Source organism: Odontomachus brunneus, unplaced genomic scaffold (assembly GCF_010583005.1).
Source record: "Odontomachus brunneus isolate Ranch 3 - 2012 unplaced genomic scaffold, Obru_v1 Obru_scaffold_196, whole genome shotgun sequence".
NCBI classification, from domain to species: domain Eukaryota; kingdom Metazoa; phylum Arthropoda; class Insecta; order Hymenoptera; family Formicidae; genus Odontomachus; species Odontomachus brunneus.
In genome coordinates this window covers 127,591-146,373 of record NW_022639646.1, presented here as the reverse complement: position 1 = coordinate 146,373, position 18,783 = coordinate 127,591, and the positions used below count along the sequence as shown (strand labels likewise).

Here is an 18,783-nt window from a genome sequence, read left to right as displayed (position 1 = left end):
ATATATATATATATATATATATATATATATATATATATATATATATATATGCCATACGTGAATTTTGTCTCCATATAGTCACACATTCATAAGTAATTATATGAATTAAATGGAAAAAAGAAATTAGTTTCATTCGATTAAACGATTAGTATCACGGAATACCACATACATTAACATTTACTTTAATTGTACAATATTTCTTTCCATGTTACGGATATATCATAATTATTATTATGTAAGATCATGAAAGATTATGAAAATATAATTCATATATAATCATTTTTCCCAGATAGAGTACATTTTTAGATACGGCTTAAAAATGATATTTGATAATAACATATCATTTTTCATTGTCATAAACTATATATATTTAAAATAAATTTGTTGCCTAATATCGCGACGATAATACCGGAAATTGTAGTAATTGACCGCAGCATACATAAAATAGCGTATAAACACCACTTTAATGTAAACAAACATTTTAATGTTTACTCACCTTCGGTTTTTCCTCCGTTTTTTATATAGATACGGACCGAGACCTTTGTATTCTTTCATTCCATAAAGAGCGTGGAAATTAAATTTGAGGGTATAATGTGCAGGAGAAATAACTACTGGAAGATACAAATCCAATATCTGCGATATTTTACAATAACGATAATTCAATAGTTTCACCTTATCCGGTGTGTTTACTTTCTGGAGATATATTGAATATAGTTCAGTCTTTATATTGTAAGCGTGTAAACGTATAGACCTTGTCGGATGATATACGTGTATCAAGATCTCGCTTGTACCGAAGAAGAAATTGTAATACGGTTTTACGACGAGATGAATATTGTATAACTCTGGCTCCACTACATCAACCGTTAAACGATCTGCAGTTGAAGCGGACGCACAATCTCCGTGATCCTCATTAGTAGTTAATGTTGCCATCACGACGCTGAATATTAAGAAGAAATTTGACAGCAATTTTAAGCATACCATGCCCATTTTTGCGTCAAATATCTGCGCGAATAAGTTGGTTCTAGATTTAAAATAAAATAATATGATTAGAATAATACAACATAGAATAGAATAATATAGAATAATTAGAATAGAAAATAATATCATTAAAACAAAAATAAGCTCAGAATCGCACTGCAAGGCCATTATAGTTAAATTACATTTCTCGTATTTGAAGAAATAAAATTGAGCCAACAAGACAAATAGTACGAATGCAGAAACAATATTCATTAGCAAGAACCGCTCTATGTATGTATATCGTTAATACAATACGTACATTTTAAATATTTCATATATAACTAATTATACTCTTTACATTTTATTTCGTTTAAAAAACGTGTAAGTTCATGAAAAAGAATTGAAGCAAAATACAACCACTTTATTGTTTGCCATTTCGTCGTTGGACACTTGTTCGTAGTGTTTTAGTTATATCGTATTCTGATACACTTCTTCGTCGTAATATTCCGTCGTCTACTAAATTTCTCTGTCTATATTCCATTGTTTACATTTTTCCGTTCATGACATTGCTTATTACTATCTTGTGTATATTTTAACGCTTTTTAATTTAAATCGGTCTCTCTCTCTTTATCTACATTATGCAATTATATCTATAATTATTTTAGTATATTTTTTTTTCTACGCAGATAAATCTTTCGATCTTTAGTAAGACATCTTTAGTAAGACAAAAGATCGAAGAAATTTAGTATCAATTATCGATCTTTAGTAAGACAAAAGATCGATAAGTGATACTAAATTTCAACTCAGCTTGGATCTTTGCTGTTTCTTGAACTATTTTTAATTTTAGTACATAGTAAATTTATAAAATTAATAAAGCGGAAAATATTTAATATACCACACACAAAAAAAACAATGAAATTTGGCAAGTTGTTGTTACGTAAATATGTATATGTAATATTGTAGACAATAAAATGGAAAACGATTAATAGTCGTAAACGGTGAAACATCTTGTAGTTAAGGGAATGAAATGTCCGACGAAGAAGTGTCTACGAGTAAATGTCTCACGAGGAAATGATATACGACGAAGTGTATATAATTGTATATTTATATCTTTGTAGAAATTATCAAAACAATATTAAAGACTACTTATGCCGAAAGACAGCTTAAAAGATAGATAAAACGAGAGGAACTATCCGATCCACATAAAAAGTATCAAATTCACATATTAAATTTACAGGAACTGTAATATCTCAAATATCACTTACAGATATGTCTGTTAGAAAGAATAAGGCATTCAGCTAGCGTGGAATAATATATCGCTACCTATATCGCTATCTGTTACGAGAATGACGTTCCTACAGAGTATTAATGACAACTTCAATGCTGCTTTCCTCCGGTATACTTGCAGTCGTGCGCTTAGTCTAATATTGTTTTTAATTTGTAAGTCTGTCGTCTCACATGGTTTTGATTGTTGCTGAGCTTAAATCGAGATATCACATATGCCTGCAAGAAATGATAAAATATTTTTATGTAAAATCCAACTGTGAATATGTTGTGGTTTTATTTTCTAAGTACTTAAACAATCATACGATAAATCGTCATTTGTTCATCACAGTAGTAACACCTATTCTCAACACTAACATATATTCGTGAAGGTTATATCTTATATTCTCGACGAACTACTGCGAACTGATAACAATTACGGCATAGGACGTGCTTATAAACTCGAAGTATAGGGTGACTAGCTTAATACTTAAACGTGAGGAGAGTGCGGAGAGAGGGGCACATAACATTATACCCCCTACTTGAGCTATATATGTGAACGACGGAGCGTTTAGTCCTCTGTTCATACATGTAACACGTATTAAAGCAATAAAGAAGATATTTTCCAAGGTATTTAAACATCTTCATGAGTAGCGTAAAAAGTATCAATATAGCAGTTTAAGATACAAAATATTTTATTTCCTTCTTAATGTACACATATAAATGTAACACATATAAATATCGCACGATAAATAAAACATGTAAACAAGATGTCTGACATGAGATTGTCGAAAGCACGTGTGTAGGTAGATTGGAGAGATTAAACTAAACAAAAAATTTTTCTACCATTTTACTTACCTAATGCAATGTTACTCTATTCGAGCGTTGAGTGCAGATAAGTTAGCAGGAGAGGGGGAAGTGGCGCGAGATAAGCAATAATTAACGTAGTCCGCTCATCCTCTTTACAGCATCCCACTCAAAATATCACACACAATCATTCGCCAATCTTCTTTAACTCAAAATTTTATGTGATTGTTCATAAAACACGAGAGAGATTTTTTTTATTCCGTTTCACTTTAGCTACACGTATACGAAAGATTTATATATTATTGTCAGACACCCTATATAGTAATCATGTTTTCCACTCATTAATTGAAAAAAATTATTCTAATAATTTAAAGAGTTGACTAATATCCCGCATTCGGAATGTAATGTACATGATATTGTTCATATCGCATGATAAGAAGTTGATTTTTATTTCATTTATTTCAAATATTTATATCATCTTACTGTAACACAAATTTACTTACATGATTTTACTGTATTACTCAATATGTGAGTCGAAAATATCGTCTATTTAATAGGTGTAATTAAATTAAGAATTAAATTGTGTATTGGGTATACAGACATAAACGCTTCAACACAAGAAATTTTTTAATTACAATACAATACTATACTTTATTAAATAATAGCTCATTACAATAAATTATAAACAAGCAATAACATATCAAAGAAGAACGTTTATAAATATATATATATATATATTTCCTGTTTCACAATATAACGTATAATTTATAAATAACAGGAAAATATTATATATACATATATATATTACTTATATATGAATTCTATACATGTTTAGTACATGTGTATATATGTATATATATACATACGTGAGGATGTATATAATATGTGTATATATATAAACTTATGTATAGATATAAGAATATATCAACAAACATGTTAGTCTAACGGTCATAGTTTTAAAAACAAAGTAAAATATTATTTATAAGTAATTATTTATAAATTGCAAGATATGTTGTTGATGTGGCCGTTTCTTCGAATAATTTTACTGTGTAACAGATTAATAATATTTATTTTACAGATGATTAAATTTATCAATTAAATTTTGCATGTAAAAAAGTCGAGCATTTAAAAATTTATTAAATACATCTTGCTGTACTGCAAATTTCGTATCAACTTTTTGAGAAAATTTCAGCATCTGAACAAATAATTTAGATATATATTAGTCATAATTAGTAGTGAATTAGTGAAGTATAATTACTAAGTATTAAATTATTACTTATATATATATATGTAAACGCAAGTGATGGATGAAAACTTAAAACTAAATAACTAAATGTAAGAAAATTGTAAAATTTACCTGATAAAGCTGTTTCCGAGAAAGGTTCAATATGACGTCACCCCATAGACTCGTCAAACTGTCTATTCCGTAAATCCTGTAAATATTTATAATATATAACTAACTATAATAAACTAAATTTACTACAACTTTATAATTACAAAAACAAATAACCATTCTGCTATAATGGCGAAATTCCCTAATACATGTTTAAATACAGCAGTTTTTCCCAAATGCCTCCTTAGAATAGAGCGATAATGTTCTGTAAGTTCTTCAGGTTGGATTAAATTATTTATGCGTTCATCCCTGATAAGAGCATTCATATAATAAACAATGAGCCTCTCATCATCAGTACAAGCCAAATATTTCAATACATCCGCCTTTTTTGTTATTAAGAAATCAGAAAATAGTGTAAACCAAGTTATACTTTCTATTCCTTTCATTCCCATACAATATACCCAATCCTTCCACAAAGGTAAATTTCTAAAAATATGAAATTAAAAATTAAAAGTATGTGACGAAAACTTAATTTTCATATTTTCCTATAGCTAACAAGCTGATTCAGTTTAGCTCGAGGAATGTAAAAAATTAGTAATTGTAAAAAAAATCACTTTATTTTTGGAGGATGTAATTCCCGGAGCAACATTGTAGCAGCGGCTTCTTTACATTTCTTAAGATCAAATTTACAAGCCCATCTCGCTGCCAGCAATCTTAACGATTTCGTCATTTCATCGTCTTCAGCACGTTCTTCATATGTTATATTTTTAAGAAGGCTATCCAACATAGCCAATATAGGCAGCTATAATATTAATCATGCAATTTCGTATATTATCATTTACGAAAACAATATATATGTGTGCAAGTGCACAGACGTTTGTTGGATCTTTTCTATATTTATTGATAATGGTATATTTCGGATATTCACATGTTTGCAACAGTTATTCGCCTTTTTGTAAAATCGTAAATCGAGAATATTTGTTTCTTAGCCTTAGTGACAAAAGTTGTGCTTACCTTGGCATTTGTACTTCTTGGAAGCTCAAAATAATTAGACAGGTACGACAAAATGTTAAACATCGCATACCAAGGTACATAATGCGTTTCTCGATCTAAGTAACTAAGTACATAAAAAAATGTGGAAGACGAAAGTTTGCCATCCAGGACATAATAATATGCGTTATCAATTAATTGAGCACGATTATGTATAGATATATCTTCATAATTCTCATACTGCAGATAATTCGCAATTTTCGTCCATCCTATATCATTGTAATTGACTCGGTAGTATCCTGCCAGAAAATATTACCTAAATTACTAAATTTTTTTCTCAGAATATTTGTTCTTATATGCAAAAATGTTTGAAACATTAATTTCCCTTATATTTTTAACGTACTTTTAACTTTTAGTACTTTTAATTATTTAGAACAGCATAACAGCATTAACATGAAATCAAGACATTTTGAAATTTCCCATAAAAATATATCATACATCCTCGGATGATATCATAAGATATATCGATGATATTATATTGTCCTATACATATAATAGGAGAGTATAATATATTTAACTCGTATTTTGAAAACGGAAAAGAATTCATATATATTTAGTATAAAAATTATTTTTTTTGTTAAGACGAAAATTAATCGTTCCAGTATGTTTTGTGCCTACCATGATGTGATATTGCATATACATATGCACTGCATGAAAATATTTACTACATAAATAAATGATAAAGTTATACTAAACGATATATTATATCAAAGCAACTGCAAGAGCTTTTAATGTTTCGGAAATATCACTATATTCACATATCACGATTTAATACTTTTTAAATGTAAAGCTCCAGTTAAAATGAATATAATTGTACATATATCATAATATATTATAAGTGCAACCATTTTATGTAAGTAACCAATCATAACGATTTTCTCAATCAATACTTACCAAATTGGTCGAAGTTGACTATAACGAAATTAATATCAGGATGTGTGATTGTAGTAGCTACAGAATTATTGCATGGAAGCCAAACATTTAACGTATAGCTGTCACCGAGATTTTTCGCTATGAAAATGTTTACAGATATATTCCATTTGGTGCCATTGTCACAAACTATTTTAATAGATATTTTTTCACGTTCATAACTAACGTACAATTCAGGAAATTTTTCTTGCCGTAACCAACTATTCATTATGTCTGATATATTGTGAATGTGATTCTTGTCCACATCGTTAAGCTCTTGCACAACGTCCCAAAATTCATTATGCTTGTCCGAATGATGCTCCCTGAATTGTTAAAATTTAGTATTATCAACAATACGTAAATTATGTTATAAGTTGAATAAGGAAATATAACTTCTAATTTATCTGCATAACCTTAAGTCGGTTTAATGTAAGCAATTTTTATAACAGTTCTGAGAAAAATGTGGCACACTAGAAGACGCGATCAACCACGTTATAATTTCTTAGATAAAAGTTAATTGTTAAATGTACACCATTTTACTGTGAAAATGTCAACATAATTTGTGACGGTATCACGGATAAATGCACAATCAATTCGTCAAAGCTTATAAAAAAAAGTAGGATAAATAAATATAGTTTAACAAAGCCTTACTTACAATTTTCTTGCATAACTTAAGATTTGTTGATGAAAAACTTCAGGAGTGAGAATATTTGCAAACATGCGCAATATAATAGATCCTACGATAATGGATGACAACATAATATAGAATAATATAATTTAATAATAAATATATCTCAATATTGAAATACATTTTAAGAATTAATATAATTTGATATTAATGAAATGGAAGAATTTGAAGTAGTTTAACAAGCTCATACGTATGATAATTTAAATGCATTTACTCACCTTTATAACCATTGAAACGAGAATAAATAAATTTATCAATTGCATCAGTTTCGTTGGCCTTGTGTATAATGGGCTTCATCCGCAGAGATATATCATAGTAAAAAGTGGGCTGTAGAATCTGGACTGTAAAAAGATCCCCTAAGTGTGAAGAGTAGTGAGGCTAAAAACAATCACAATTACAATTAAATTATTATTATATCAATAATTACGTTGAAATTGCGTAGTTATAATATGCTCATATCACCGGTTATTAAAAATTGTTCGAGAAACAATAATTCCCACTCTGTCAAATTATTATAACTGCAGAAACTAGTTTATTTATAACGTTAAAAAGGTTCCAAATGACTTTAATTGTAAAATAATTACCAGAACTGTATAATAATGACTAAAGTACATCGCAAAAGACTCGCGTAACATGTAAGACAATGACGAGGAGACGACAGCTTGATCAAACCATTGAAGTATTTCTTGACGTGCAAGTAATTTCAAGATATCTAGTTTACGACCAGGAAAATGTAATTTTGAGTCGTAAGTGACGTCTTCTTCTCTGTAAAATTTCAAATATTTGTATTAACCTTGAGATTATATAGTCCGACTGCACGATTCATTTGAATCTATTCCGTACACATTGAAACTCTCAAAATTCAATGTTTTCATGTAATATTTATAATTACGTAATATATGGTTAAATTAACTAGAGTTAATAAAAATTTTAGGTACGTACTAGTTTATACGTTACAATCAAATTTATCAATTAAAATGTATACATTTAATTTTCTACCATATATATATATATATATATATATATATATATATATATATATATATATATATATCACATAAGCGTATATATCTTATTATAATATAAACACTCGAATTCTTTGTATATCTAATCAATTAAATGACATGACATTTTAACTAGGAGTGTCGTATACCTGTAAATAGTGAATTGTGCAAATCCTGTGGCCTTTATTGGACTAGCAGGAATCAGAATATCGTACGTTTCCGGAATCATAATTTGGCCTAACGCACTTTTAGATAAGGAGAACTTCACTATATTGGTTATTTCATGGAAGAAACGGAGTTTATTTTGCTTTATTAGACGAGCCCATATGATTTTTCTTTTTTCTATATTTATCTTAGGTTTAATTTGGCTGAGTGTATCATCGAACATGACAATTACCACTTCAGAAAGGGACATCACCGGTCTAACGGCAAAATATGTATGTTTCAAATCATTAATATCATCCAATTCTGCCACTGTTGGCATATTCGATAAAACTCTGTATGCTGTAGGATGCACAATCGAAATGTTGAAAGACGCTTTTATTTCTGGTTGATCCCAGCATGGAAATATTCTTCGCGCCGCGTTTGGTTGAAATAGGTTTGTCACCAACCACCTATTACGTTTCAAATTCATATATTTAAATATAAATTTTTAGTCATCATGTAGCTGTAGTATGACTATAATTTATGGTAATTCGTAAACGCGACTTATTAATGATATTTTGTAAGAATCTTATCTTTTCTAGTGCATTAAACGATAGACATTGATGAGGCTTGTGCATTAAGGCTTGTGATGTTTAAGTTTTTATATTGTAGCAACAAAAACATGCTACCAGAAACGGCAAATTTATCTTAATAATATATCATGACGCATAATATTTTAATATGTTCTTACCTTCGAGATTTTCTCGATACTCTATAATGATACCGATCAAGACCTGTTAAATCACCGCTCATTCGCACAATTAAAGAGAATTTTAGATAATAATGTGCAGGAGCAATGTTCTTCTTGAAATGCAGCTCCAATATTTGCGATACATTGCAATAACGAAATCTCACGGGTTTGATAATTACTTCTGTGTTTATCGGTGTCAATTTAATCTCATCTAATTGTGTTCGTATTTTATAAGCGTGTAGACTTATCGTTTTTGTCTGCTGATGAACTTGAACCAATATATTGCATATACCGAAGAATTCATTGAAATTAGGTCTTACGACAAGTTGGAGTTCATAAGCTTTTGGCTCCGTTACATTAACGGCTAAACAATCTGTAGGCGAGGCGGATGTACAGTTTCCGTAATCTCGATGAGTACGAATTTGAAACGTCGCCGTCACGACGGTTAATATGAAGACGCTTGATAGTAGGTACAAGCGCGTCATACCCATTTTTGCATCAAGTATCTGTATCAAGTAACAATAAAGTTCTTTTTAGAGCAAAGTAAAATTAGCTACGTATAATAATAAGTTGTAAAACAAAAAGAATAAATGTTTTATCTGGTATTTAATATAGTATGACTGTGAATTAACAAACTAAAAAAAAACAGACTGAATGCAGCAACGATATTATTTACCAAGAAACACCACAGAGACTTATTATCAATATTATAAATGTATATCTTAACTACTTTATATATAAGTAATACCTTTATGCTTCGATTTGCTTGGTAAATATATGTTACTATGAAGAGCAATAGAAATAATAATAACAATTTATACGAAAGACACCTTCTAAGTTAACGGTGTAAATATGCCGAGCCGTTTGAAGAGATTATAAACTATACAGCTTATAATAACAGAAATTGTAATATTTCTAATATTATTTGGGAATTTACAAACGATAACACACTCGGTTGATGAAGAATAATTTTCTAAAATTCATATGAAAATCTTATATATATGTAAATGAAGTTATGTTAAGAAATGTAATCTGAACTCTTTATATTAATAATATAGCCAAAAAATATTAGTAATAATTACTTCACTGTTTTCCTCCAGTTTATTTGAAAAGACATGAGTTATATTAATCCTAATACAATTTTCTTTTTTCCGATACTCATACTTAATGTTCTGAGTTTGTTCAAGTAAAAATGTATGTGTTATATAAAAGATAAAACGGAGATACTCTAAGGTAGAATTACTTTGCGTATATCTTTTCAGTTCCATTATTTTTAGCAGTAAATAAATATTTATGGAAATAAATTAATTAAAAAAAAATTTATAGGAGTAAACATTTATCACAATTCTAACACTTAGCAGTCCTATTCGCCACGCGGTTCTAAATCTCGATAGTATAATTTAAGCGAAACCATAAATACACTTCAACTATACTTTACCTTATCGACGAGTCACAGAATACTGATGATAACGTTGACACCTAGCATCCTTATATAAGCGCTTAGTGTCATTTAACATTCAAGTAAGAGGTCACATAACATAAAATCTTAATCGAATCACAAGCGAAAAACTTCGAGAATAATGGTTGCTAGTTTATTCAAATTTCTCATATTAGAGAAGAACAAAATATATATAATGAGTCATGCGAAAATTGCAAATCAATTTTGTAAAATATTTCTTCACATTTATAAATATAAAAAAGACCAAAAGGGAATCTCATATTTTTTCATTACGTTTAATAATTTAAACTCTTTGTGGATGAATTCATTATGGTCAGGACGGTAGAAATCAATTTAATTTTAAATTGACAGAAATATTATATTCGCCAATTATATACAGGACTTCTATTTTCTTCTTTTTGTGGTATACATATGTGCACAGTGATATCAGTTATATAATATATAGCACTATGAAAAGAAACAAGTTACAATGTGAATAAATATGACGAATAAATATATATCAAAACAGATATAATATAATATATAAAAACTAAAAAATTGTTATAACAGTTCGCAAGGCTTGTATGTGTAGTTAAATGTAACATATATATGTACCATATATATTGCCTGTTAATCTACGATAACAAAGTGAACTTTATTCCGTTTAGAGCATATATATAACATTTTACTTCACATACTACTCAATGTACGCTAAGGATACCGTCTATTCAGCAGACCAAATTAAATTAGCAATTAAATTATGTATTATAGATATATGGAGATTTAAGCGCATTGATTACAAAATATTTTTTTATATTTTAGATACGATATAATTTATTAAATCTCCACTCAGAATATCACACACGATCATTCGTCAATCTTCTTTAACTAAAAATTTTATGATTGTTCGTAAAATAGTACAGAAATTTTTTGTTCCTCTTCATCTAAGTTACAAATATACAAAAGATTTATATATTATTGTCAGACACCCTGCGTATAATGGCCATATTTTCTATTTATTAAATGAAAAAATTATTCTAATAATTTAAAGAGTCGGCTAATATCCCGTATTCGCAGCTGAATGTAATGTATATGACATTGCTCATATCGCGTGATAAGATGTTAACTTCATATTTCATTTATATCATCAAATATTTATATCATCTTACTATATCACACACTTACTTACATGATTTTATTATATTACTCAATATGTAAGTTAAAAATATCGTCTATTTAATAGGCGAAATCAAATTAGCAATTACATTATGTATTAGATATATAGACATAAGCTTTTCAATCACAACACGTTTTTAAATATACAATACAATACTATATTTTATTAAATAATACTTAATTACAATAAATTATAAACGTACAAGCAATAACATATCAAAGAAGAACGTTTACAAATTATACGTATATTTCCTGTTGTAAAATGTTACACGTGTACAACTTACAGGAAAATATTATATATATATATATATGTATATATATATATATATATTCCGTACAATATACGAATTCTATAAATGTGTCAGTATATGTTTATATTCGTATATTTGTATATATATACATACGTGAGTATGTATATAATATATGTATATATATATAAACTTATATACACATATAAAAATATACGAACAAACATGTTAGTCTAATGATTATAGTTTTAAAAATAAAATAAAAAATTATTTATGAAGAATTATTTAAATCGCCATATTTGTTGTATTGATTTTTTGGCCACTTTGAATAACTTCACTGTAACAGATTGACTATATTTATTTTACAGATGATTAAATTTATGAATTAACTTCTGTATGTAAAGAAGTCGAGCATCTAAAAATTTATTAAATACATCTTGCTGTATTGCAAACTTCGTATCAACTTCTCGAGAAAATTTCAGTACCTGAAGCAAATAATTTAGGTATATATCAGTCATAATTAGTAGTGAATTAGTGAGGCATAATTATCAAGTAATAAATTAATACTTATATATATGTAAACGCCAATGATACTACTTGACAAAAACTTAAAACTAAATATAAGAAAATTGTAAAATTTACTTCGTTAAGCTGTTCTTGAGAAAGGCTCAACATGACGTCACCCCATAGGCTCGTCAAACTGCCTATCCCGTAAATCCTGTAAATATTTATAATATATAACTAACTATAATAAACTAAATTTACTACAACTTTATAATTACAAAAACAAATAACCTTTCTGCTATAAAGGCGAAATTCCCTAATACATGTTTAAATACAGCAGTTTTTCCCAAATGCCTCTTTAGGATAGAGCGATAATGTTTTGCAAATTCTTCGGGTTGGATTAAATTATTTATGCGTTCATCACTGATAAGAGCATTCATATAATAAGTAAGAAGCCTTTCATCATCAGTACAAGCCAAATATTTAAATACATCTGTATTTTTTGTTATTAAGAAATCAGAAAATAGTGTAAACCAAGTTGTACTTTCTATTCCTTTCATTCCCATACAATACAGCCAGTCCTTCCACAAAGGTAAATTTCTAAAAATATGAAATTAAAAATGAAAAATATGTGACGAAAACATAATTTTTATAATTTCCTATAGCTAACAAGCTGATCCAGTTTAGCTCGAGGAATGTAAAAAAATAGTAATTGTAAAAAGAATCACTTTATTATTGGAGGATGTAATTCCCGGAACAACATTGTAGCAGCGGCTTCTTTACATTTCTGAAAATCAAATTTACAAGCCCATCTCGCTGCCAGCAATCTTAACGATTTCGTCATTTCATCGTCTTCAGCACGTTCTTCATATGTTATATTTTCAAGAAGGTTACCCAAACTAGTCCCTATAGACAGCTATAATATTAATCATGCAATTTTATATATTATCATTTACGAAAACAATATATATGTGTGCAAGTGCATAGACGTTTGTTGGATCTTTTCTATATTTATTGATAATGGTATATTTCGGATATTCACATGTTTGCAACAGTTATTCGCCTTTTTGTAAAATCGTAAATCGAGAATATTTGTTTCTTAGCCTTAGTGACAAAAGTTGTGCTTACCTTGGCATTTGTACTTCTTGGAAGCTCAAAATAATTAGACAGGTACGACAAAATGTTAAACATCGCATACCAAGGTACATAATGCGTTTCTCGATCTAAGTAACTAAGTACATAAAAAAATGTGGAAGACGAAAGTTTGCCATCCATGACATAATAATATGCGTTATCAATTAATTGAGCACGATTATGTATAGATATATCTTCATAATTATCAATCTGCAGATAATTCGTAATTTTCGTCCATCCTACATCATCGTAATTGACCCGGTAGTATCCTGCCAAAAAATATTACCTACACTAAATTTTTTTCTCAGAATATTTATTCTTATATGCAAAAATGCTTGAAACATTAATTTCCCTTATATTTTTTACGTGCTTTTAACTTTTAATACTTTTAATTATTTAGAACAGCATAACAGCATTAACATGAAATCAAGACATTTTGAAATTTCCCATAAAAATATATCATACATCCTCGGATGATATCATAAGATATATCGATGATATTATATTGTCCTATACATATAATAGGAGAGTATAATATATTTAACTCGTATTTTGAAAACGGAAAAGAATTCATATATATTTAGTATAAAAATTATTTTTTTTTTGTTAAGACGAAAATTAATCGTTCCAGTATGTTTTGCTCCTACCATGATGTGATATTGCATATACATACTGCATTGCATGAGAATATTTACTACATAAATAAATGATAAAGTTAAACTGAACGATATATTATATACAAGCAACTGCAAGAGCTTTTAATGTTTCGGAAATATTACTATAATCATATATCACGATTTAATACTTTTTAAATGTAAAGCTCCAGTTAAAATGAATATAATTGTACATATATCATAATATATTATAAGTGCAACCATTTTATGTAAGTAACCAATCATAACGATTTTCTCAATCAATACTTACCAAATTGGTCGAAGTTGACTATAACGAAATTAATATCAGGATGTGTGATTGTAGTAGCTACAGAATTATTGCATGGAAGCCAAACATTTAACGTATAGCTGTCACCGAGATTTTTCGCTATGAAAATGCTTACAGATATATTCCATTTGGTGCCATTGTCACAAACTACTTTAATAGATATTTTTTCACGTTTATAACAAACGTACAATTCAGGAAATTTTTCTTGCCGTAACCAACTATTCATTATGTCTGATATATTGTGAATGTGATTCTTGTCCACATCGTTAAGCTCTTGCACAACGTCCCAAAATTCATTATGCTTGTCCGAATGATGCTCCCTGAATTGTTAAAATTTAGTATTATCAACAATACGTAAATTATGTTATAAGTTGAATAAGGAACTATAACTTCTAATTTATCTGCATAACCTTAAGTCGGTTTAATGTAAGCAATTTTTATAATAGTTCTGAGAAAAATGTGGCACACTAGAAGACGCGATCAACCACGTTATAATTTCTTAGATAAAAGTTAATTGTTAAATGTACACCATTTTACTGTGAAAATGTCAACATAATTTGTGACGGTATCACGGATAAATGCACAATCAATTCGTCAAAGCTTATAAAAATAAGTAGGATAAATAAATATAGTTTAACAAAGCCTTACTTACAATTTTTTTGCATAACTCAAAATTTGTTGATGAAAAACTTCAGGGGTGAGAATATTTGCAAACATGCGCAATATAATAGATCCTACGATAACGGATGATAAAATAATATAGAGTAATATAATTTAATAATAAATATATCTCAATATTGAAATACATTTTAAAAACTAATACAATTTGATATTAATGAAATGGAAGAATTTGAAGTAGTTGAACAAGCTCATACGTATGATAATTTAAATGCATTTACTCACCTTTATAACCATTGAAACGAGAATAAATAAATTTATCAATTGCATCAGTTTCATTGGCCTTGTGTATAATGGGCTTCATTCGCAGAGTAATATCATAATAGAAAGTGGGCTGTAGAACCTGGACTGTAAAAAGATCCTCTAAGTGTGAAGAGTAGTAAGGCTGAAAACAATCATAATTACAATTAAATTATTAATCAATAATTACGTTGAATTACAATTATTAATATCAATATTTATGTTGAAATGCGTAGTTATAATATGCTCATATCACCGGTTATTAAAAATTGTTCGAGAAACAATAATTCCCACTCTATCAAATCATTGTAACTGCAGAAACTAGTTTATTTATAACGTTAAAAAGGTTTCACATTACTTTAATTGTAAAATAATTACCAGAATTGTATAACAATGGCTAAAGTAAATCGCGAATGACTCGCGTAACATGTAAGACAATGACGAGGAGACGATAGCTTGATCAAACCATTGAAGTATTTCTTGACGTGCAAGTAATTTCAAGATATCTAGTTTACGACCAGGAAAATGTAATTTTGAGTCGTAAGTGACGTCTTCTTCTCTGTAAAGTTTCAAAAATTTGTATTAACCCTGAGGTTATATAGTCCGACTGCATGATTCAGTTGAATCTATTCCGTATACATTGAAACTCTCAAAATTCAATGTTTATGTAATATTTATAATTACTTAATATATGGTTAAATTAAATAGAGTAATAAAAATTTTAGGTACGTACTAGTTTATACGTTACAATCAAATTTGTCATTTAAAATGTATACATTTAATTTTCTACTATAAATATATACATATATATATATATATATATATATATATATATATATATATATATATATATCATATAAGCGTATATATCTTATTATAATATAAACACTCAAGTTCTTTGTATATCTAATCAATTAAATGACATGACATTTTAACTACGAGTGTCGTATACCTGTAAATAGTGAATCGTGCAGATCCTGTGGCCTTCATTGGACTACCAGGAATCAGAATATCGTTCGTTTCCGGAATCATAATTTGGCCTAACGCATTTTTAGATAAGGAGAACTTCACTATATCGTTTATTTCGTGGAAGAAATTCAGTTTATTTTGCTTTACTAGACGGGCCCATATGATTTTTCTTTTTTGTATATTTATCTCAGGTGTTTCAGTTTGGCTAAGCGTATCATCGAACATGACAATTACCACTTCAGAAAGAGACATCAACGGACTAACGGCAAAATATGTACGTTTCAAATTACTAATGTCATCCAATACTGCCACTGTTGGCAGATTCGATAAAACTTTGTATGCTGTAGAATGCACAATCGACATGTTGAAAGACGTTTTTATTTCTGGTTGATCCCAGCATGGAAATATTCTTCGCGCCGCGTTTGGTTGAAATAGGTTTGTCACCAACCACCTATTAAATTTCAAATTCATATATTTAAATATAAATTTTCAGTCATCATGTAGCTGTAGTATGACTATAATTTATGGTAATTCGTAAACGCAACTTATTAATGATATTTTGTAAGAATCTTATCTTTTCAAATGCATTAAATGATAGACATTGGTGAGGCTTGTGCATTAAGGCTTGTGATGTTTAGGTTTTTATATTGTAGCAACAAAAACATGCTACCAGAAACGGCAAATTTATCTTAACAATATATCATGACGCATAATATTTTAATATGTCCTTACCTTCGAGATTTTTTCGATACGTTATAATGATACCGGTCAAGGCCTGTGAATTCGCCTCTCATTCGCACAATTAAAGATAATTCTAGATAATAATCTGCTGGAGCAATGTTATTCTTGAAACGCAGCTCCAATATTTGCGATACATTGCAATAACGAAATCTTACGGGTTTGATAACTACCTCTGTGTTTATCGGTGTCAATTTTATCTCATGCAATTGTGTTCGTATTTTATAAGCGTGTAAACTTATCGTTTTTGTCTTCTGATGAACTTGAACGAATATATTGCATACACCAAAGAATTCATTGTAATTGGGTCTCAGAATAAGTTTGACTTTATAAGCTTTTGGCTCCGTTACATTAACATCTAAACGATCTGTAGACGAAGCGGACGTACAGTCTCCGTGATCTCGACGAGTACTAATATCAAACGCCGCCGTCACAACGGTTAATATGAAGACGCTACTTAATAATAGGTCCAAGCGTATTATACTCATTTTTGCATTAAGTATCTGTATCAATTAACAATAAAGTTTTTTTTTAAGACAAAGTAAAATTAGCTACGTACAAAAATAAAACGAAAATATAAAACGAAAAGAATAACCTCTTGTCCACAACCTTGCTTTAATTCTTAAGCCGTAAGAAATTGATCAACCACAATTGATTATTTTTAAAATAATCGACTGTGGTTGATCAATTTATTATGGCTTAAAGATTAAAGCAAGGTTGTGGATAAGGGGTAAATATTTCATTCGGTATTTAATATAGTATGACTGTGAATTAACAAATTAAAATGAACAGAATGCAGCAACGATATTATTTACCAAGAAACACCACAGAGGCTTATTATCATTATTATAAATGTATATCTTAACTACTTCATATATAACCCAGTCAACACAAAGTATCATCCATATTACAATGTCAACTTAATTATATTTTATATTATGTAACTGTTACTTTGTTATATAACAAAGTAACAGTTACGTAATATACTATGTGATGGAGCTGACATTATAACATCGATGATATTTTGTGTTTACTGAGAAATAATATCTTTCGATAAATTGTAATATATTTCGACTAATATGTTTCGATATGCTCGCTAAATATATATACCATGAAAAACAATAGAAACAATAATATAACTATTTACACGAAAGACATCTTCTAAGTTGAAACGGTATAAATACGCTGAACCGTTCAAAGAGATTATGGATTATACAGTTTATAATAATAGAAATTATAATATTTCTAATATTATTTAGGAATTTAACACAATAACACATTCAGTTAATAAAGAATAATTATCTAAAATTTATGTATGAAAATCTTATATATATATATATATATATGTAAACAAAGTTCAATAATCTGAAACTCATTATACTAATAATATACCGACAAAATATTAGTAATAATTATTTCGCTGTTTTCTTCCAATTTATTTGAAAAGATATGAACTATTTTAATCCTAATACAATTTCCATTTTTCGATCTCACATTTAATGTTCTGGTTTTGTTCAAGTATTTGGGGACAAATATATGTGATATGTAAAAGAAAGAATGAGGACTTTAAGGATACTTTAAGGTAGAATCAGTTTGCGTATATTTTTCCAGTTCCATTACTTTTATCAGTAAATAAATATTTATAGAAATAAATTAATAAAAAAAAACTAATGAGACTAAATGTTTATCGTATTTCTAACATTTGGAACTCTTACCCGCCACACAGTTATAAATCTCGATAATATAATTTAGGCGAAATCATAAATACATTTCAACTATACTTTACCTTCTCGACATCGACGAGTCACAG

The 18,783-nt window shown here is 28.5% G+C and overlaps 1 protein-coding gene and 1 long non-coding RNA gene across 2 annotated transcripts in view; both read right to left on the bottom strand.

The window, feature by feature from the left end:
- LOC116851947 overlaps positions 1 to 18,000 on the bottom strand; it is a 23,599-nt gene extending 5,599 nt beyond the window's left edge. Inside the window, exons 1-25 of the mRNA XM_032831880.1 lie at positions 17,789 to 18,000; positions 16,968 to 17,476; positions 16,219 to 16,686; positions 15,645 to 15,825; positions 15,252 to 15,411; positions 15,001 to 15,082; positions 14,331 to 14,668; positions 13,401 to 13,675; positions 13,001 to 13,188; positions 12,564 to 12,872; positions 12,411 to 12,486; positions 12,135 to 12,253; positions 9,989 to 10,160; positions 8,907 to 9,412; positions 8,161 to 8,625; positions 7,592 to 7,772; positions 7,226 to 7,385; positions 6,975 to 7,056; positions 6,305 to 6,642; positions 5,375 to 5,649; positions 4,975 to 5,162; positions 4,538 to 4,846; positions 4,385 to 4,460; positions 4,116 to 4,222; positions 497 to 1,021 (exon numbers count right to left, since the gene is read on the bottom strand). Of these exons, the coding sequence (XP_032687771.1) occupies positions 497 to 1,021; positions 4,116 to 4,222; positions 4,385 to 4,460; positions 4,538 to 4,846; positions 4,975 to 5,162; positions 5,375 to 5,649; positions 6,305 to 6,642; positions 6,975 to 7,056; positions 7,226 to 7,385; positions 7,592 to 7,772; positions 8,161 to 8,625; positions 8,907 to 9,412; positions 9,989 to 10,160; positions 12,135 to 12,253; positions 12,411 to 12,486; positions 12,564 to 12,872; positions 13,001 to 13,188; positions 13,401 to 13,675; positions 14,331 to 14,668; positions 15,001 to 15,082; positions 15,252 to 15,411; positions 15,645 to 15,825; positions 16,219 to 16,686; positions 16,968 to 17,476; positions 17,789 to 17,875 (6,176 nt within the window). The 5' untranslated portion in view covers positions 17,876 to 18,000. The remainder of the gene's footprint in view (positions 1 to 496; positions 1,022 to 4,115; positions 4,223 to 4,384; positions 4,461 to 4,537; positions 4,847 to 4,974; positions 5,163 to 5,374; positions 5,650 to 6,304; positions 6,643 to 6,974; positions 7,057 to 7,225; positions 7,386 to 7,591; positions 7,773 to 8,160; positions 8,626 to 8,906; positions 9,413 to 9,988; positions 10,161 to 12,134; positions 12,254 to 12,410; positions 12,487 to 12,563; positions 12,873 to 13,000; positions 13,189 to 13,400; positions 13,676 to 14,330; positions 14,669 to 15,000; positions 15,083 to 15,251; positions 15,412 to 15,644; positions 15,826 to 16,218; positions 16,687 to 16,967; positions 17,477 to 17,788) is intronic.
- Positions 1,044 to 2,690, bottom strand: LOC116851932. The gene is made up of 3 exons (XR_004379669.1): positions 2,547 to 2,690; positions 2,223 to 2,460; positions 1,044 to 1,588 (listed from the first exon to the last, which is right to left on the bottom strand). It is a non-coding gene; the product is annotated as an uncharacterized LOC116851932 (long non-coding RNA).
- Positions 18,001 to 18,783: the final 783 nt, after the last annotated feature.